General features: G+C 46.9%; 1 protein-coding gene across 1 annotated transcript; it reads right to left on the bottom strand.

Moving 5' to 3' along the window:
• Positions 1-225: 225 nt before the first annotated feature.
• On the bottom strand, positions 226-13733 carry LOC146969704 (uncharacterized). Its single transcript, XM_085804636.1, has 7 exons — positions 13215-13733; positions 10735-11101; positions 8492-8552; positions 8265-8405; positions 7001-7134; positions 1556-1679; positions 226-424 (listed from the first exon to the last, which is right to left on the bottom strand). The coding sequence occupies exons 1-7, from the start codon at positions 13710-13712 to the stop codon at positions 262-264; spliced, it is 1488 nt and encodes a 495-aa protein (XP_085660762.1). The 5' UTR covers positions 13713-13733; the 3' UTR covers positions 226-261.
• Between the last annotated feature and the right edge of the window lie 2931 nt (positions 13734-16664).

Raw genomic sequence — 16664 nt, 5'->3', positions numbered from 1 at the left:
GGTGTGTGTAGTTTCCTGTGTGTGTAGTTCCCTGTGTGTGTAGTTCCCTGTGTGTGTAGTTCCCTCTGTGTGTAGTTCCCTGTGTGTAGTTCCCTGTGTGTGTAGTGTTCATGTAAAGATTGATGATTCCTGAACAGAAACTTTTCATTTTTAGTTTTTATTTGCCTTAAAAAACATAAAAAACATTCTAATGGTGACATCATCATTACAACAGTTGTAAATCTGCATCAGTCCGGTCTGAGCGTCCCGTCGGTGATGATGTCACAGAACTGCATGCTGGGAAGCGGCGGCGGCGGGGTGGTGTCGGCTGACGTGTCTGTGCAGCAGCTGGCGGTCCGGGCTCGAGTACTCGCACTGTTGGCATGGAAACGCCTCCCCGGTGTGGTGGCGGCGGGCGTGCAGGTCCAGACTCTTCTTCTGGATGCTGAGATGAGATGAGAGACAAAAGTAGAATCAAAGACGGTTTATAAACCAATGAGGAGTCAGCTTCCTGTATGATGTCACTAGGCTTCTGCACGGCCACGCCCCTTTAGGGAGACCAGAGGCAGCCTGGAGTGTATTGACTCCAATGGGACAATTTAACGTGAACACAGATTATGGTCTGTCCTTTCTCTCCACGGTCACTGAAGTAAATTTTGAACACATTTTCCACAAGCCACATCTCTTCTGAACAGTTTGACACCAAAATGGCGACTTTCAGACGGACACATCAGGAGAAAATCCACTTTGTTCCAGACCTGTCTCTGTCTCTACGACGACACACTCTCGCCAGATTTGGCTCAGATCTCCTATGTCAGTGGGTCTCAAACTTTTTTACACCAAGGACCCTAAACTGACACAAGTTAGACCACGGACCCCCATTGGACAAAATTTTGAAGCAAAAACGAGAAATACACAAATATTTGTTCTAAGACTGAAGAACATTACTTTTTTAGTCAATGTACGTTCAAATTAGGGCCAATGGCGTGAAGTTTTGCAAATATTGTCGAGAAATTTCTGGAAAAAAATGTTACAATTTTTTTTTTTAAGTTGAAAACATTTTTTTAAAAAAGAAAAAGTTAAAAATTTTCTAGAAAAAAGTGGTAAAATGTCTGTAAATACCAATTCTAAAAAAAAGTGGTGAAAATTCTCAAAAAAGGTCAAATTTCTCCCAAAAAAAGTTTTTAAAAAAATTCTAGAAGAAACGTGTAAAATTTCTGAAAAAGTAAAAAAAAAAAAAAGAGGTTAAGTAAAAAAAAAAATAATTAAAAAAGAAAAAACTTTAAAGTGGGGTCCCCGGACCCGGACCCCACTTTAACAACCATTTTCCTAGGCAACGTCAAACAAACGGCTGCGAACTCCCGTGAAAATGATTTAAATTATTTTGGTCATGCTAAATATTACTTTTAGTAGTGTAAATATTTAATGTTATCATAAGAAAATATAAACATCTCACTTTCATCTACCTACAAATTGTATAAATCCACACACACGTTCACAGACGAGGTGGAGTATATTTCCATATATTGAATATCTTTGGTATAATCAGCCGTTACCGTGGCGACGAGTGTGTTACCTGCTGTAGTCACAGTGCTGACAGCGGTACGGCTTCTCCTGACTGTGAGTCCTCAGGTGTCGGAGCAGAGAGCTGCTGTCGATGGAGGCGTAGGGACACTCAGAACACCTGTAGGGACGCTCACCTGGACACACACACACACACACACACACACACTGTATTCGAAACCGCATACTCCAGTATCTGACCAGTCTACATTGCGTACTGTATCCCACAATGCAATGCGCCCCTGACGTCTAACCGTAGAAGTTATCTGCCGTAACCAAAGCCGTGTACCGTAACTATGTTATAAATAGGGCTGTCAAACGATTAATTTTTTTAATCGCGATTAATCGCATTTTTTCCATAGTTAACTCGCGATTAATCTCTATTAAAAATATTATATATGGCGCTTTGGACTTTCAACACTCCAAAGTGTTATAATCTCTAGACAAACAACTTTTAGACCAGACCTAGTAGGCCTACCTAATCATAACACATGATGCATGAAACTCACACAGAATTGAAACGAATTGCATCCAGTGGAAATTGCCCTTTACTTTGCTACGCCTCTGCCTGGCCATGTGCATTTGTTGACAACAAAGCCGTCAAAAAATCAATGGATGGAGCTGTGGATATATGTTAGACTGTGTATATTTAACTTGAAGGTGGCTTACCGCCACCTACTGGACTGGAGGTCCCACACTCCAGTCCTCCAGTCCAGCAGACAGAGGACAAAATGGGCCGCGATTAACCACGATTAAAAAATTTAATCGCGTTAATTTTTTTTAATTAATCTCATCGCGATTAACGCGTTAACTCTGACAGCCCTAGTTATAAAGTTTAATTAATAAAATAAAACTTAATGCAGACTGATGTGTTGATTGTAAAACATGTATTTCTTGATGTAAATGTGGTGGTTTGTGTCCGTAGGCTCCAGAGCCCCGAGGCAGCGCTGCTCTTCTGTCCAATACACACAGGAAGCTTCACTTTACATTCACACTAACTAATGCTACTGATACAGCTGTTAGATTTCATCACTGAGACCAACATTTATCTCCTAAAAATAATGTAACTACCCGGCAGTAAACCTCTAAAAACCTGCGGGTAAGTTAATTAGCGATGGTTTTCTCCCCCGGGATGACGACGGAGGTTGGCCGGCCGAGCAGCTCTGCAGAGCAAACTTCTAAACAGTCGTCGTTTGGATAAACTGGCCGTATATTTGGGATCTAAACAGTTATTTTCTCACATGAAAAAATATTAAAACTTAATAAAGTTACATAATAACAGCACTAGAGCGAGAAATAAAACAGCTTTTAGCCTGTTTTACAGCTACCGCTACCGGTTGCTGCAGCGAAATGCATTCTGGGAAACTTGTATACTGTTACTGCGGTGTGAACGGTGTCGGTCTGCTGAAGTAGTATACTGAATCCTACATTCAGTATGTAGTATACAGTACATACTAACGCAGTATGTAGTAGGCAGCACGGTAGTATGCGGTTTCGAAAACAGCCACTGTCCTGAGGCCTTAGGTAGTTCCCTGTGTGTGTAGTTCCCTGTGTGTATAGTTCCCTGTGTGTAGTTCCCTGTGTGTATAGTTCCCAGTGTGTATCTACCTGTGTGTGTGTGTGTACCTGTGTGTGTCTACCTGTGTGTGTCTACCTGTGTGTGTGTGTGTGTGTACCTGTGTGTGTGTACCTGTGTGTGTGTACCTGTGTGTGTCTACCTGTGTGTGTGTGTGTACCTGTGTGTGTGTACCTGTGTGTGTGTACCTGTGTGTATCTACCTGTGTGTACCTGTGTGTGTGTGTGTGTGTACCTGTGTGTGTGTACCTGTGTGTGTCTACCTGTGTGTGTCTACCTGTGTGTGTGTACCTGTGTGTGTGTACCTGTGTGTGTGTACCTGTGTGTGTCTACCTGTGTGTGTGTGTACCTGTGTGTGTGTGTGTGTACCTGTGTGTGTGTCTACCTGTGTGTGTCTACCTGTGTGTGTCTACCTGTGTGTGTGTGTGTGTCTACCTGTGTGTGTACCTGTGTGTGTGTACCTGTGTGTGTACCTGTGTGTGTCTACCTGTGTGTGTCTACCTGTGTGTGTACCTGTGTGTGTCTACCTGTGTGTGTACCTGTGTGTGTCTACCTGTGTGTGTCTACCTGTGTGTGTACCTGTGTGTGTCTACCTGTGTGTGTCTACCTGTGTGTGTACCTGTGTGTGTGTACCTGTGTGTGTACCTGTGTGTGTCTACCTGTGTGTGTCTACCTGTGTGTGTCTACCTGTGTGTGTACCTGTGTGTGTCTACCTGTGTGTGTACCTGTGTGTGTCTACCTGTGTGTGTCTACCTGTGTGTGTACCTGTGTGTGTCTACCTGTGTGTGTCTACCTGTGTGTGTACCTGTGTGTGTGTGTACCTGTGTGTGTCTACCTGTGTGTGTCTACCTGTGTGTGTACCTGTGTGTGTGTGTACCTGTGTGTGTCTACCTGTGTGTGTCTACCTGTGTGTCTACCTGTGTGTGTCTACCTGTGTGTGTCTACCTGTGTGTGTACCTGTGTGTGTCTACCTGTGTGTGTCTACCTGTGTGTGTACCTGTGTGTGTGTACCTGTGTGTGTGTACCTGTGTGTGTCTACCTGTGTGTGTACCTGTGTGTGTCTACCTGTGTGTGTCTACCTGTGTGTGTACCTGTGTGTGTCTACCTGTGTGTGTCTACCTGTGTGTGTGTACCTGTGTGTGTGTACCTGTGTGTGTCTACCTGTGTGTGTGTACCTGTGTGTGTGTACCTGTGTGTGTCTACCTGTGTGTGTCTACCTGTGTGTGTACCTGTGTGTGTGTACCTGTGTGTGTGTGTGTACCTGTGTGTGTCTACCTGTGTGCAGTTCAGTGTGTGTGTACCTGTGTGTAGTTCAGTGTGTCTACCTGTGTGTGTGTACCTGTGTGTGTCTACCTGTGTGTCTACCTGTGTGTGTACCTGTGTGTCTACCTGTGTGTCTACCTGTGTGTGTCTACCTGTGTGTGTACCTGTGTGTGTCTACCTGTGTGTGTCTACCTGTGTGTCTACCTGTGTGTCTACCTGTGTGTGTACCTGTGTGTGTACCTGTGTGTGTGTACCTGTGTGTGTACCTGTGTGTGTCTACCTGTGTGTGTCTACCTGTGTGTGTCTACCTGTGTGTGTACCTGTGTGTGTCTACCTGTGTGTGTACACCTGTGTGTGTGTACCTGTGTGTGTCTACCTGTGTGTGTCTACCTGTGTGTGTCTACCTGTGTGTGTACCTGTGTGTGTCTACCTGTGTGTGTCTACCTGTGTGTGTACCTGTGTGTGTCTACCTGTGTGTGTACCTGTGTGTGTCTACCTGTGTGTGTACCTGTGTGTGTGTACCTGTGTGTGTACCTGTGTGTGTGTGTACCTGTGTGTGTGTACCTGTGTGTGTCTACCTGTGTGTGTCTACCTGTGTGTGTGTACCTGTGTGTGTACCTGTGTGTGTCTACCTGTGTGTGTCTACCTGTGTGTGTCTACCTGTGTGTGTCTACCTGTGTGTGTACCTGTGTGTGTCTACCTGTGTGTGTCTACCTGTGTGCGTCTACCTGTGTGTGTCTACCTGTGTGTGTCTACCTGTGTGTGTACCTGTGTGTGTCTACCTGTGTGTGTACCTGTGTGTGTCTACCTGTGTGTGTCTACCTGTGTGTGTCTACCTGTGTGTGTCTACCTGTGTGTACCTGTGTGTGTGTACCTGTGTGTCTACCTGTGTGTGTCTACCTGTGTGTCTACCTGTGTGTGTACCTGTGTGTGTCTACCTGTGTGTGTCTACCTGTGTGTGTACCTGTGTGTGTCTACCTGTGTGTGTCTACCTGTGTGTGTCTACCTGTGTGTGTCTACCTGTGTGTGTACCTGTGTGTGTCTACCTGTGTGTGTCTACCTGTGTGTGTACCTGTGTGTGTGTACCTGTGTGTGTACCTGTGTGTGTCTACCTGTGTGTGTCTACCTGTGTGTCTACCTGTGTGTGTCTACCTGTGTGTGTCTACCTGTGTGTGTACCTGTGTGTGTGTGTACCTGTGTGTGTCTACCTGTGTGTGTCTACCTGTGTGTGTCTACCTGTGTGTCTACCTGTGTGTGTACCTGTGTGTGTCTACCTGTGTGTGTACCTGTGTGTGTGTACCTGTGTGTGTCTACCTGTGTGTGTGTGTGTACCTGTGTGTGTGTACCTGTGTGTGTCTACCTGTGTGTCTACCTGTGTGTGTGTACCTGTGTGTGTCTACCTGTGTGTGTACCTGTGTGTGTCTACCTGTGTGTGTGTACCTGTGTGTGTGTACCTGTGTGTGTGTACCTGTGTGTGTCTACCTGTGTGTCTACCTGTGTGTGTGTACCTGTGTGTGTCTACCTGTGTGTGTCTACCTGTGTGTCTACCTGTGTGTGTCTACCTGTGTGTGTCTACCTGTGTGTCTACCTGTGTGTGTACCTGTGTGTGTACCTGTGTGTGTGTACCTGTGTGTGTACCTGTGTGTGTCTACCTGTGTGTGTCTACCTGTGTGTGTACCTGTGTGTGTCTACCTGTGTGTGTACCTGTGTGTGTCTACCTGTGTGTCTACCTGTGTGTGTCTACCTGTGTGTGTCTACCTGTGTGTGTACCTGTGTGTGTCTACCTGTGTGTGTCTACCTGTGTGTGTACCTGTGTGTGTGTACCTGTGTGTGTACCTGTGTGTGTGTACCTGTGTGTGTCTACCTGTGTGTGTCTACCTGTGTGTACCTGTGTGTGTCTACCTGTGTGTGTCTACCTGTGTGTGTACCTGTGTGTACCTGTGTGTGTGTACCTGTGTGTGTACCTGTGTGTGTCTACCTGTGTGTGTCTACCTGTGTGTGTCTACCTGTGTGTGTACCTGTGTGTGTCTACCTGTGTGTGTGTACCTGTGTGTCTACCTGTGAGTGTCTACCTGTGTGTGTCTACCTGTGTGTCTACCTGTGTGTGTACCTGTGTGTGTACCTGTGTGTGTGTACCTGTGTGTGTACCTGTGTGTGTCTACCTGTGTGTGTCTACCTGTGTGTGTACCTGTGTGTGTCTACCTGTGTGTGTACCTGTGTGTGTCTACCTGTGTGTCTACCTGTGTGTGTCTACCTGTGTGTGTCTACCTGTGTGTGTACCTGTGTGTGTCTACCTGTGTGTGTCTACCTGTGTGTCTACCTGTGTGTGTCTACCTGTGTGTGTCTACCTGTGTGTGTACCTGTGTGTGTCTACCTGTGTGTGTCTACCTGTGTGTGTACCTGTGTGTGTGTACCTGTGTGTGTACCTGTGTGTGTGTACCTGTGTGTGTCTACCTGTGTGTGTCTACCTGTGTGTACCTGTGTGTGTCTACCTGTGTGTGTCTACCTGTGTGTGTACCTGTGTGTACCTGTGTGTGTGTACCTGTGTGTGTACCTGTGTGTGTCTACCTGTGTGTGTACCTGTGTGTGTGTACCTGTGTGTGTACCTGTGTGTGTGTACCTGTGTGCGTCCTGAGGTGCTGCAGCAGCGAGGCCTTCAGCCGGCTGCAGTAGGAGCAGTGAGGACAGCTGAAGGGTTTGTCTCCTCCGTGGACGCCGCGGTGACGTCTCAGCGTCAGCTTGGACGAGAACTTCCTGTAGAGGAGACGCGCAGACCAATCAGATCGCTGCACGGGTCACAGCTAGGGATGGGCATTTCGAATAATGTTCTAACCGAGTATCCTAACCTTGTCGTACCCGGGTAACCGAATACTGTAATAAAAAATAAAATGAGGTCATGTCTGAGGGACAGAGAGCAGCCAGTCACATCACTGACACATCACACAGCGTCGTCAGACTAAATATCAGCTGGGTAATAAGAGTAGAGATGGAGTTGAAGATGCACATACGGGGCAGATGAGCATCTTTATGCTGCAGCTGCCTCGGAGCAGAAAACTTTTTCTTTTTTAAATCATTAGCGGTGCTTATTTATTAGTCCACTACATGTTGGAGCCTTCGGTCCTCTCGGCCTCGCATCGTTTCAGGAAATAACTGGGAAGGTTTCAGAATGTTTGTAAACTGAAAGCAGCAGATTTTCTACCAGACTTGATGACACCGGCACGGTGGCATAGTGGTTAGCACTGTTGCCTCACAGCAAGAAGGTCCTGGGTTCGAATCCCGGGCCGCCCAGGGCCTTTCTGTGTGGAGTTTGCATGTTCTCCCCGTGTCTGCGTGGGTTTCCTCCGGGTGCTCCGGTTTCCCCCACCACTAAAAACATGTCGGCTAGGTTAATCCTCCAGTCAGCGCCCCTGACCAAAGGCACTGGCTCATAATCTGGAGTTGGTCCCCGGGCGCTGCACCGCGGCTGCCCACTGCTCCTCAGGGATGGGTTAAATGCAGAGAAAGAATTTCACTGTACTAGCTGTATATGTGACTAATAAAGTACCTTTACCTTTACCTTTACCTGTCGTCGCCGAGGGAACCACCACAGATTATTGTAAAAGGTTTGAAAGTCCGAGGCTCGATCCAAAAACGCTTTTACACAGCAGAAAATCACGTTGCTGCTTGATCCGAAACTGTTTAACACGACAAAAAGCTGAACCACGGCCTGATGATGTAGTTTGATCCGACACTAGACTGTTGCTCTAACGTGACGTTTTTTTAATCCTATATTAACCGGATAATAAATTCATAACCGGATAGCAGATTACCTACTGGGGTACTCGGGTAACCGTGCACATCCCTAGTCACAGCTGGTGAGGGATTGTGGGTAATGTAGTCTGTACCTGTGACAGAGCGAGCAGCTGAACCCAGACGTCTGCTCTTCCTCCTCCTCCTCTTCCTCTGCTGTCTTTCTCCTGCTCCTCTTCTTCTTCTTCCTCCTCCTCCTCCTCCTCTCGGCGGCGGCGTGCGGCCGGGACGCCGCCCTGGAACCAAACACAGACCGGGTCAGACTGGTTCTGGTTCTGGTTCTGGTTCTGGTTCTGGTTCAGTGTGATGTTTAGGTGTCTACCTGTCTGTATGCTCCGCCCCCTTCGCTCCTGCTCCTCCAATCAGCAGGCCCCTCCTTTCATCTGGAAGAATCAAAGTGTTGTCACTGTTTTTGTTTGTGTTGTTAAAGGGATACGCCAACATTTTTTATCTTTTCGTATCTTGCCTCACTCCCGAGTCCATGACCAGCAGATAGACACCATCCTTTCGACTGTGCGTGCAGTAACCATGGAGATAGAGCCGTATCACCCGTAATTAGCTTAGCTCAAACATGGAAGTGTATAGGTAGTGTTAGCCTGCCTCCACCTAAAGTCGCTAATTAGCTTAGCTCAAACACTGGAAGTGTATAGGTAGTGTTAGCCTGCCTCCTACCTAAAGTCGCTAATTAGCTTAGCTCAAACACTGGAAGTGTATGGGTAGTGTTAGCCTGCCTCCACCTAAAGTCGCTAATTAGCTTAGCTCAAACACTGGAAGTGTATGGGTAGTGTTAGCCTGCCTCCTACCTAAAGTCGCTAATTAGCTTAGCTCAAACACTGGAAGTGTATGGGTAGTGTTAGCCTGCCTCCTACCTAAAGTCGCTAATTAGCTTAGCTCAAACACTGGAAGTGTATGGGTAGTGTTAGCCTGCCTCCTACCTAAAGTCGCTAATTAGCTTAGCTCAAACACTGGAAGTGTATGGGTAGTGTTAGCCTGACTCCACCTAAAGTCATCAGAGAAACTCTTCAGCAACTCTAAACGGAAACCGGCGGGCCGATCTTCGTCTCAGAGCTGACAAAACTCTCCGGTAAGGCATCTTGAGCGGTCAAATGCCGCTAACGGGACGAGATCGGTCAAAACGGAGGGTTCAAGCAAAGACGGTTTATTTTGGTTCAAGCTAGCTACATTGAGGGTAGGTTAGCTTCCTATTTCAAAGTAAAAGCACAAATTCTATCGTCATGGTTTTCTACATGTAAAGGGCAACGGGTGTTTTATTTTGTGAAAGTAACCGGAATTGCGTTGGTCACAACGGCTAGCTTGAGTAGCGCCGAATTCGTCCGAACAAAATAGTAAACAGCTGGTATTTAGACAAATTAACGACACACTGCTGATCTAAACGGCTACTTTCTCACCTAAACATGTTTGAAATGTTGATAAAGTGATATATTTACAGAGTTTAGAGCTAAAATGAAACCAGCTTCTGACTGCTGATTTCAGCTCGGGTAGGAGGCAGGCTAACACTACCCATACACTTCCAGTGTTTGAGCTAAGCTAATTAGCGACTTTAGGTAGGAGGCAGGCTAACACTACCCATACACTTCCAGTGTTTGAGCTAAGCTAATTAGCGACTTTAGGTAGGAGGCAGGCTAACACTACCCATACACTTCCAGTGTTTGAGCTAAGCTAATTAGTGACTTTAGGTGGAGTCAGGCTAACGCTACCTATACACTTCCAGCGTTTGAGCTAAGCTAATTAGCGACTTTAGGTAGGAGGCAAGCTAACACTACCTATACACTTCCAGTGTTTGAGCTAAGCTAATTAGCAACTTTAGGTGGAGGCAGGCTAACATTACCTATACACTTCCAGTGTTTGAGCTAAGCTAATTAGCGACTTTAGGTAGGAAGCAAGCTAACACTACCTATACACTTCCAGTGTTTGAGCTAAGCTAATTAGTGACTTTAGGTGGGAGGCAGGCTAACATTACCTATACACTTCCAGTGTTTGAGCTAAGCTAATTAGTGACTTTAGGTGGGAGGCAGGCTAACATTACCTATACACTTTATTTATTTTATTTTAATGTTTATTTTGCAGGGACGATACAAACAACATTGCCACAAAGAATGAAAAATACGATGCATACAAGACGTCTAGCTTCAGCTAATTTGCAGTCTTTGTCCCTGAGTCCCAGTGTTTGAGCTAATAATTCGCGACTTTAGGTGGAGGCAGGCTAACACTACCCATACACTTCCAGTGTTTGAGCTAAGCTAATTAGTGACTTTAGGTAGGAGGCAGGCTAACACTACCTACCTATACACTTCTAGCGTCTGAGCCAAGCTAATTAGCAACTTTAGGTGGAGGCAGGCTAACACTACCTATACACTTCCAGCGTTTGAGCTAAGCTAATTACGGCGATACGGCTCTATCTCCATGGTTACTGCACGCACAGTGGAAAGGATGGTGTCTATCTGCTGGTCATGGACTCGGGAGTGAGGCAAGACACGGAAAAAAAAAATGTTGGCGTATCCCTGATTGATTGATTGATTGATTGATGGTCACATTCGTCCTGACCTGAATATCTGGTGTGTTGATGTGTTTTCTGGACAGGACAAGGTTTGTTAGCGCCACAGCTCAACGCCTCCTCTTCCTCCTCCTCCTCCTCTTCCTCCTCCTCCTGCTCCTGCTCCTCCTCCTGCTCCTCCTCCTCCTGCTCCTGCTCCTCCTTCTGGGAGGCGCTGGGAGGAGGAGGAGGAGGGGGAGGAGGAGGAAGTCTGGCAGCTGAGATGCGACACAGTCCCAGAGTCATGAGGTGAGCGGACTGAGCCATCTCCTCCTGAGTGGCGGGGGGGGCCATCAGGTCCACTGACGCCCCCTTCAGGGGGAAGATGGACTCCTCCTCCTCCCCCTCCTCCTCTCCCTCCTCAAACAGAGTGCTGACCTGCAAACACAAGAAGAGACGGTTCAGCCTCCTCCCTTCTGATTGGCTGACAGACACGTCCAAACTACTCCTCTGTGACCAATCAGCTGTCAGCAGACTGACGCCCTGTCGTGCCTTTCGTTTAGACGGCGACAGCGTTGTTGGGGCTTAAAGGAACATTGTGTAGGAATTCCTCCATCTAGCGTTGTGGTTGTATATCACAAGCAACTCAATGGTATTTGTCATGTTGCATTCACGTGAAATTGGGCAGACGGCAGACGGACGACAGCAGCTGCACGTTAGCCTCGTAAACCAGCCTCTCGCGGAAATGCATTTCATTTCATTTCATTTCATTTCATTTGACATGACAGACAAAACAAGACGGTAAATGTGTTGACGCCTTATCTACCGCCTTGTTTTATTTTTTTGAATTAGCGATAATGAACGCCCTCCTCGTCCTTTCTCTCCCCCTCTCTCTCTTTTTCTTTCTTTATTTTTTGCTTGTGTGCATCACCTGTTTAATGCGAGGTGGAGATTACGCCACCGCCGGCGCATCAGCTAGCTCCTCTGACTGGCGGAAAACGTTTCCCTACCGGTTGATTTACACAGGTTATACTCATGGATGTATTATATGATGGTTGTACCCCGCTACGTAGCCACTAACAGGGATCACTGAGGGTGTGAAGTGTGCATCTGAACTGAACTTTTGGACCGTTTTGAGTAGCCTACTGCCTGGCTTGTGCTTCTTTGAATGTCGCGCTTTGACTCCCGCTCCCGTTCACTCCCGTTTACATTTTTTTCCCGTCACGTCCCAATCACGTGATTAAAAAATTTTTTTACTCCAGAATCACGGGATTCCCGCGTGAATCCCATAGACTGTAAAAAGAATGGACGTAGCATCCGTGACGTCACCCATTGGTTTTGGGGAGTCGTTTTTGTGCCAATCCAATATGGCGGCCTGAACAGCGCCATGTTGGATAGACACAGTCGGCAAGCAAGGAAACGTCACTTCCGGTTAGGCCTGTGGGGGAAAACAAACCGTTTTCCCCATACACACTCATGCAAAAAGGCGGCATTTTAAACCTTTGTCAAACGCTTGTTCGCCGTCCTGTCTTAGTTTTAATCACATGTATGTGCTGACAAAGAGCTATATATTAGAAAACTCATCACGATCTGGGTCGATTGCTGTCCGTACATCTTAAAATATAAAGTTTTCACAGCCATAGCCTACACCGAGTCAGCAGGGTCGGCAACCTTCACTTCCGGTCAGAGCGTTACACGTTTGGAGAAGATGAGCGAAGTTCCGATATAAAAGTTCAGGTTGTGGTTTTTGAATTTATTTGCGGTGCAAAATAATACACAATAACTCAGGCAGTGTCTACGAGTGTCTAGAGCCGGCCGGCGGCGACTAAGAGAGCGTCAGAGCCGTGGGGGAAGACAAATATGACTGACTGTGAAATACCTAATATTTTTAAATGTACGGACAACAATCGACCCAGATCGTGATGAGTTTCTAAAAATATAGCTCTCTGTCAGCATATACATGTGATTAAAACTAAGACAGGACGGCGAAAAAGCGTTTGACAAAGGCTTAAAATGTATGGGGGACATGGTTTGTTTTCCCCCACGGCCCTAACCGGAAGTGACGTTTCCTTGCTTGCCGACTGTGTCTATTGGCCGGCCGAGTTCCCGCCCACTGGCCTCGAAGCAGCTGTCCACGGAGCTGCTCGGACCTGTCACTCAACGTTTCCGCGCCCTAATTGGCCAGAGTTTTAACCTAATAACAGTAAAACTGTAGAGTTAAAAAAAAATTCACCCCCCTCAGAGTGTGTGCGGGGGTAGAAACTATCGATTGAGACAAAAAAACGTGCTGACACCAGGCTTTTAACATGTTTACTGAGGATGTAAAGTCGGCGATTTTAACATGGGGGTCTATGGGGAATGCTCCCTTCTGACACCAGCCCCCAGAGGAAGAAGAGGGGATTGCAGTTTTTTGAACGCGGAAGTGACTTCACTTCTCAGACCGACAACTGCCCCCTTGGTGAATCCCGAGAAAATGTCAGCCTCTAGTGAGGACACTGTCTGTGTGTGTGTGTGTGTGTGTGTGTGTGTGCGTGTGCCCGGTGTGTGTCACCTCACAGGTGTGTGCGACCTCAGTGCTGATGTCACAGGTGTGCGGGCTCATGGTGTCCAGCATGTTGTAGAGCAGGAAGTCCTCGTCCTCGTCCTCGTCCTCGTCGCTCTGCTTCGCCGCCGCGTTCAGATCATCCAGCTGGTAGACCGGCGAGGGCGACGACGGCCCGCTAAGCCCCGCCCCCTCGTCGCCATCGCCCTTAGCAACGCCCCCTCCCCCTCCCTCGGCCTCGGCCAGGTAGGCGAGGTCCGGCTGGCGGTGCCGCAGGTCCAGGTGGCGGCTGATGGCGGTCTGGACGCCGCAGGTGAACTGGCAGAGTTTGCAGCGGTAGAGTTCGACCAGGAAGGACTCGACCAGCGCCGCGGCCGCCGCGCCCAGCGCCTCGGCCCGGCCGCAGTACAGACCCGAGCTCACCGCGCCGCCCGCCACCTGCAGCGTCACCGGGCTGATGGCGCTGAACCGCCGCTCCACCCACGACATCGACATCGACATCGACATCGGCCCGTCTGATTGGACCGCGGCCTGTTGGAAAGTAGAATAAAGATCCAGGATCAGAGGGAAAGTCTCATCAGTCCATCCTGGTTAGTTGGTGTTGGAACGCCGAGCCAGGCTGAGCCACGTGGAACTGACTCACAGGACTTACAAACTGTTTTTATGTATGAAATGATGAACTTTACTGATTATCCATCTCATTGTCCTGCTGCCAGCGCACTACTTATTACAGTGGTCTCTATAGACTCTATATAACAGTATATAACCAAGCTCCATAGACTGTATATAACAGTATAATATATATATATCCTAAAATATAACGAGCTCCATAGACTGTATCTAACAGTATAATATATATCCTCATATATAACAAGCTCCATAGACTGTATATAACAGTATAATATATATCCTCATATATAACGAGCTCCATAGACTGTATATAACAGTATAATATATATATATCCTAAAATATAACAAGCTCCATAGACTGTATATAACAGTATAATATATATATATCCTCATATATAACGAGCTCCATAGACTGTATATAACAGTATAATATATATCCTCATATATAACGAGCTCCATAGACTGTATATAACAGTATAATATATATATCCTCATATATAACAAGCTCATAGACTGTATATAACAGTATAATATCCTCGTATATAACGAGCTCCATAGACTGTAGGCTATATAACAGTAGGCTATATAGCTGAACATGTGCAGGAGAGGCTCAGAGAGAAAGTCAACACCAGAGGATCAGTTCTGATCCAGATCCACTGGACGTTCAGTAAATATTTTATACAGTAAATATGATCATATGATATACAGTAAATATGATGTACAGTAAACATGATATACAGTAAATATGATATACAGTAAATATGATCTACAGTAAATATGATATACAGTAAATGAGCATTAGAGCTCAATAACTCCCAGGTCATGTGACCTGTTGACTCAAAACCAACACAGGATGGTAGAGCTAAGCCTCCTCTATGACACACTCCTGTTGTTATTGCATTTGAACACATCTTATATTTTCTATGAATTTTTAATGTAGCCTATTGAGAAGGAGCGAATGTCTGTCAAATACCAAACTTCAAACTAACTTCAGTGCGGTGTAAGGTGTATGTAGCCGGTTCACAGAGAGGGAGGCTCTCCCTGACCTGCACAACTGAAAGATGTAAGAGGTCATTTGTTCCTGCTGCAATCGTTTTATATAACACTTGTTAAAATGTTTTTTCTGTTCATCTTTTTTGTGTCATTGTTGTGTGAGCTACTGGACTAACTTGAATGTCCCTGCTAGGGATGAATAAAGTATTCTCTATTCTATTCTATTTAGTTTAGACTGACCATGACACTGAAGTGTCTCCTAGCTACAGCCCTCAGGTCTGAACCTCTCCTGGTCTCCCTGGTCTCTCCTGGTCTCTCCTGGTCTCTCCTGGTCTCACCTGGTCTGCTGGTGCTGCAGGTGAGTCCTGTAGTCCTCCTGCTACATGAAGCTGCTCCGCTGCTCCGTCTGTTTACTTCCTGCTTCTTCTTCCTCTACCGTCTGCTCCCTCATGGAGCTCCTCCCGCGCCCTCTGCTGTCCACTGGAGCGATGCGTCAACACGGCCGCCATCTTGGTACGGGGTAAACTCTGCTGTCCACTGGAGCGATGCGTCAACACGGCGGCCATCTTGGTACGGGGTAAACTCTGCTGTCCACTGGAGCGATGCGTCAACACGGCGGCCATCTTGGTACGGGGTAAACTCTGCTGTCCACGGAGCGATGCGTCAACACGGCGGCCATCTTGGTACGGGGTAAACTCTGCTGTCCACTGGAGCGATGCGTCAACACGGCGGCCATCTTGGTACGGGGTAAACTCTGCTGTCCACTGGAGCGATGCGTCAACGCGGCCGCCATCTTGGTACGGGGTGAAGCCGTGTCTACTTCCTGCACTAGAGGTCTATCAGCCATTAAAACCACCATAACTCACTGAATATTCAACCGATTTTCAAGCCGTTTGGTTTATTATAAATGTCAGACAGATATCTATCTATGAAAACATTTTATATATATATAAGTTTATATATATATATATATATACACACACAGTACATATATATAAACATAGGCTACACTTACATACCTAGACACACACCCACATGCATGCATAGACCAGAGCGGCATCTTTATGCAAATGAGAATGACTGATGCATCCTGGGTAATTTAGGGGCAGCGCCCGGCATCCCTCCATTGTAAAGTTCAGCCTAACTGGCTTGACAAACTAACAAAAAGTTGGCTATTAACAGGCTATTTACAGACAACACTTACTGTGCGTTCACACCAAAAGCTTCCAAAGCGTCAAAAACGCCGGAAGTCAATTCATTTTCAATGAGAGCCCGGCGACACTGAGCGTCCAGAGCGTCAACAGGCGTCGCCGCGCTTCCAAAGCGTCCAAAGCGTCACCAGATGAGAAGTTGAGCCCTGGTTAACTTTAGGGTAATTAGCGATGACGCGGTTAAGCGGCAACCGGCGGCAGCCTGTCAGAATAGAGATGTCCGTCGGCTGCCTTTTTTTTTTCTTTTTTTGTATTTCGGCTCCCCAATGACCAGCGCGATCGAACTTTGACGTCAGTCACGTGACGAGCGACCAAAGCGGCTGAAAATATTTGCTGTTTTGGGAGCTGTCTTGTCTGACGCCCAGCCTCGGGCGTTTTTGACGCTTTGGAAGCTGTGAACGCACAGTTAGCCAAAACCCCCCGGTGATTCCACCAAATACCTGTAGATGTCTGGGTCAGACATTTCTGGCCACTGTGTGGAGTCATTGATCACTGTGGGAGGCTAAAGGAGCATACCGCTAGATTCATTCATTGTCATTTTTCAAGATAGCGTGAACGGTGGGTTTCAAAGAGGGTGTCAAAATAATTATGAGACATAGTGCTACAAAAGAAACAAAAGATAAAA

The sequence above is a fragment of the Trachurus japonicus genome, chromosome 17 (assembly GCF_045865225.1).
Source record: "Trachurus japonicus isolate A0001 chromosome 17, Traja_1.0".
NCBI lineage: Eukaryota > Metazoa > Chordata > Actinopteri > Carangiformes > Carangidae > Trachurus > Trachurus japonicus.
The sequence above is the reverse complement of the archived record's forward strand: the minus strand, read 5'-3'. Positions and strand labels throughout refer to the sequence as shown.

What these genes read in the sequence shown, in the direction of transcription:
- LOC146969704 (XM_085804636.1), bottom strand. Translation starts at nt 13,712, where the DNA reads ATGTCGATGTCGATGTCGATGTCGTGGGTGGAGCGGCGGTTCAGCGCC. An exon ending in AGCTGCTCGCTCTGTCACAG is followed by an intron (nt 7,135 to 8,264) that starts GTACAGACTACA and finishes TCTCCTCTACAG; the next exon opens with GAAGTTCTCGTCCAAGCTGA. An exon ending in CAGCACTGTGACTACAGCAG is followed by an intron (nt 425 to 1,555) that starts GTAACACACTCG and finishes ATCTCATCTCAG; the next exon opens with CATCCAGAAGAAGAGTCTGG.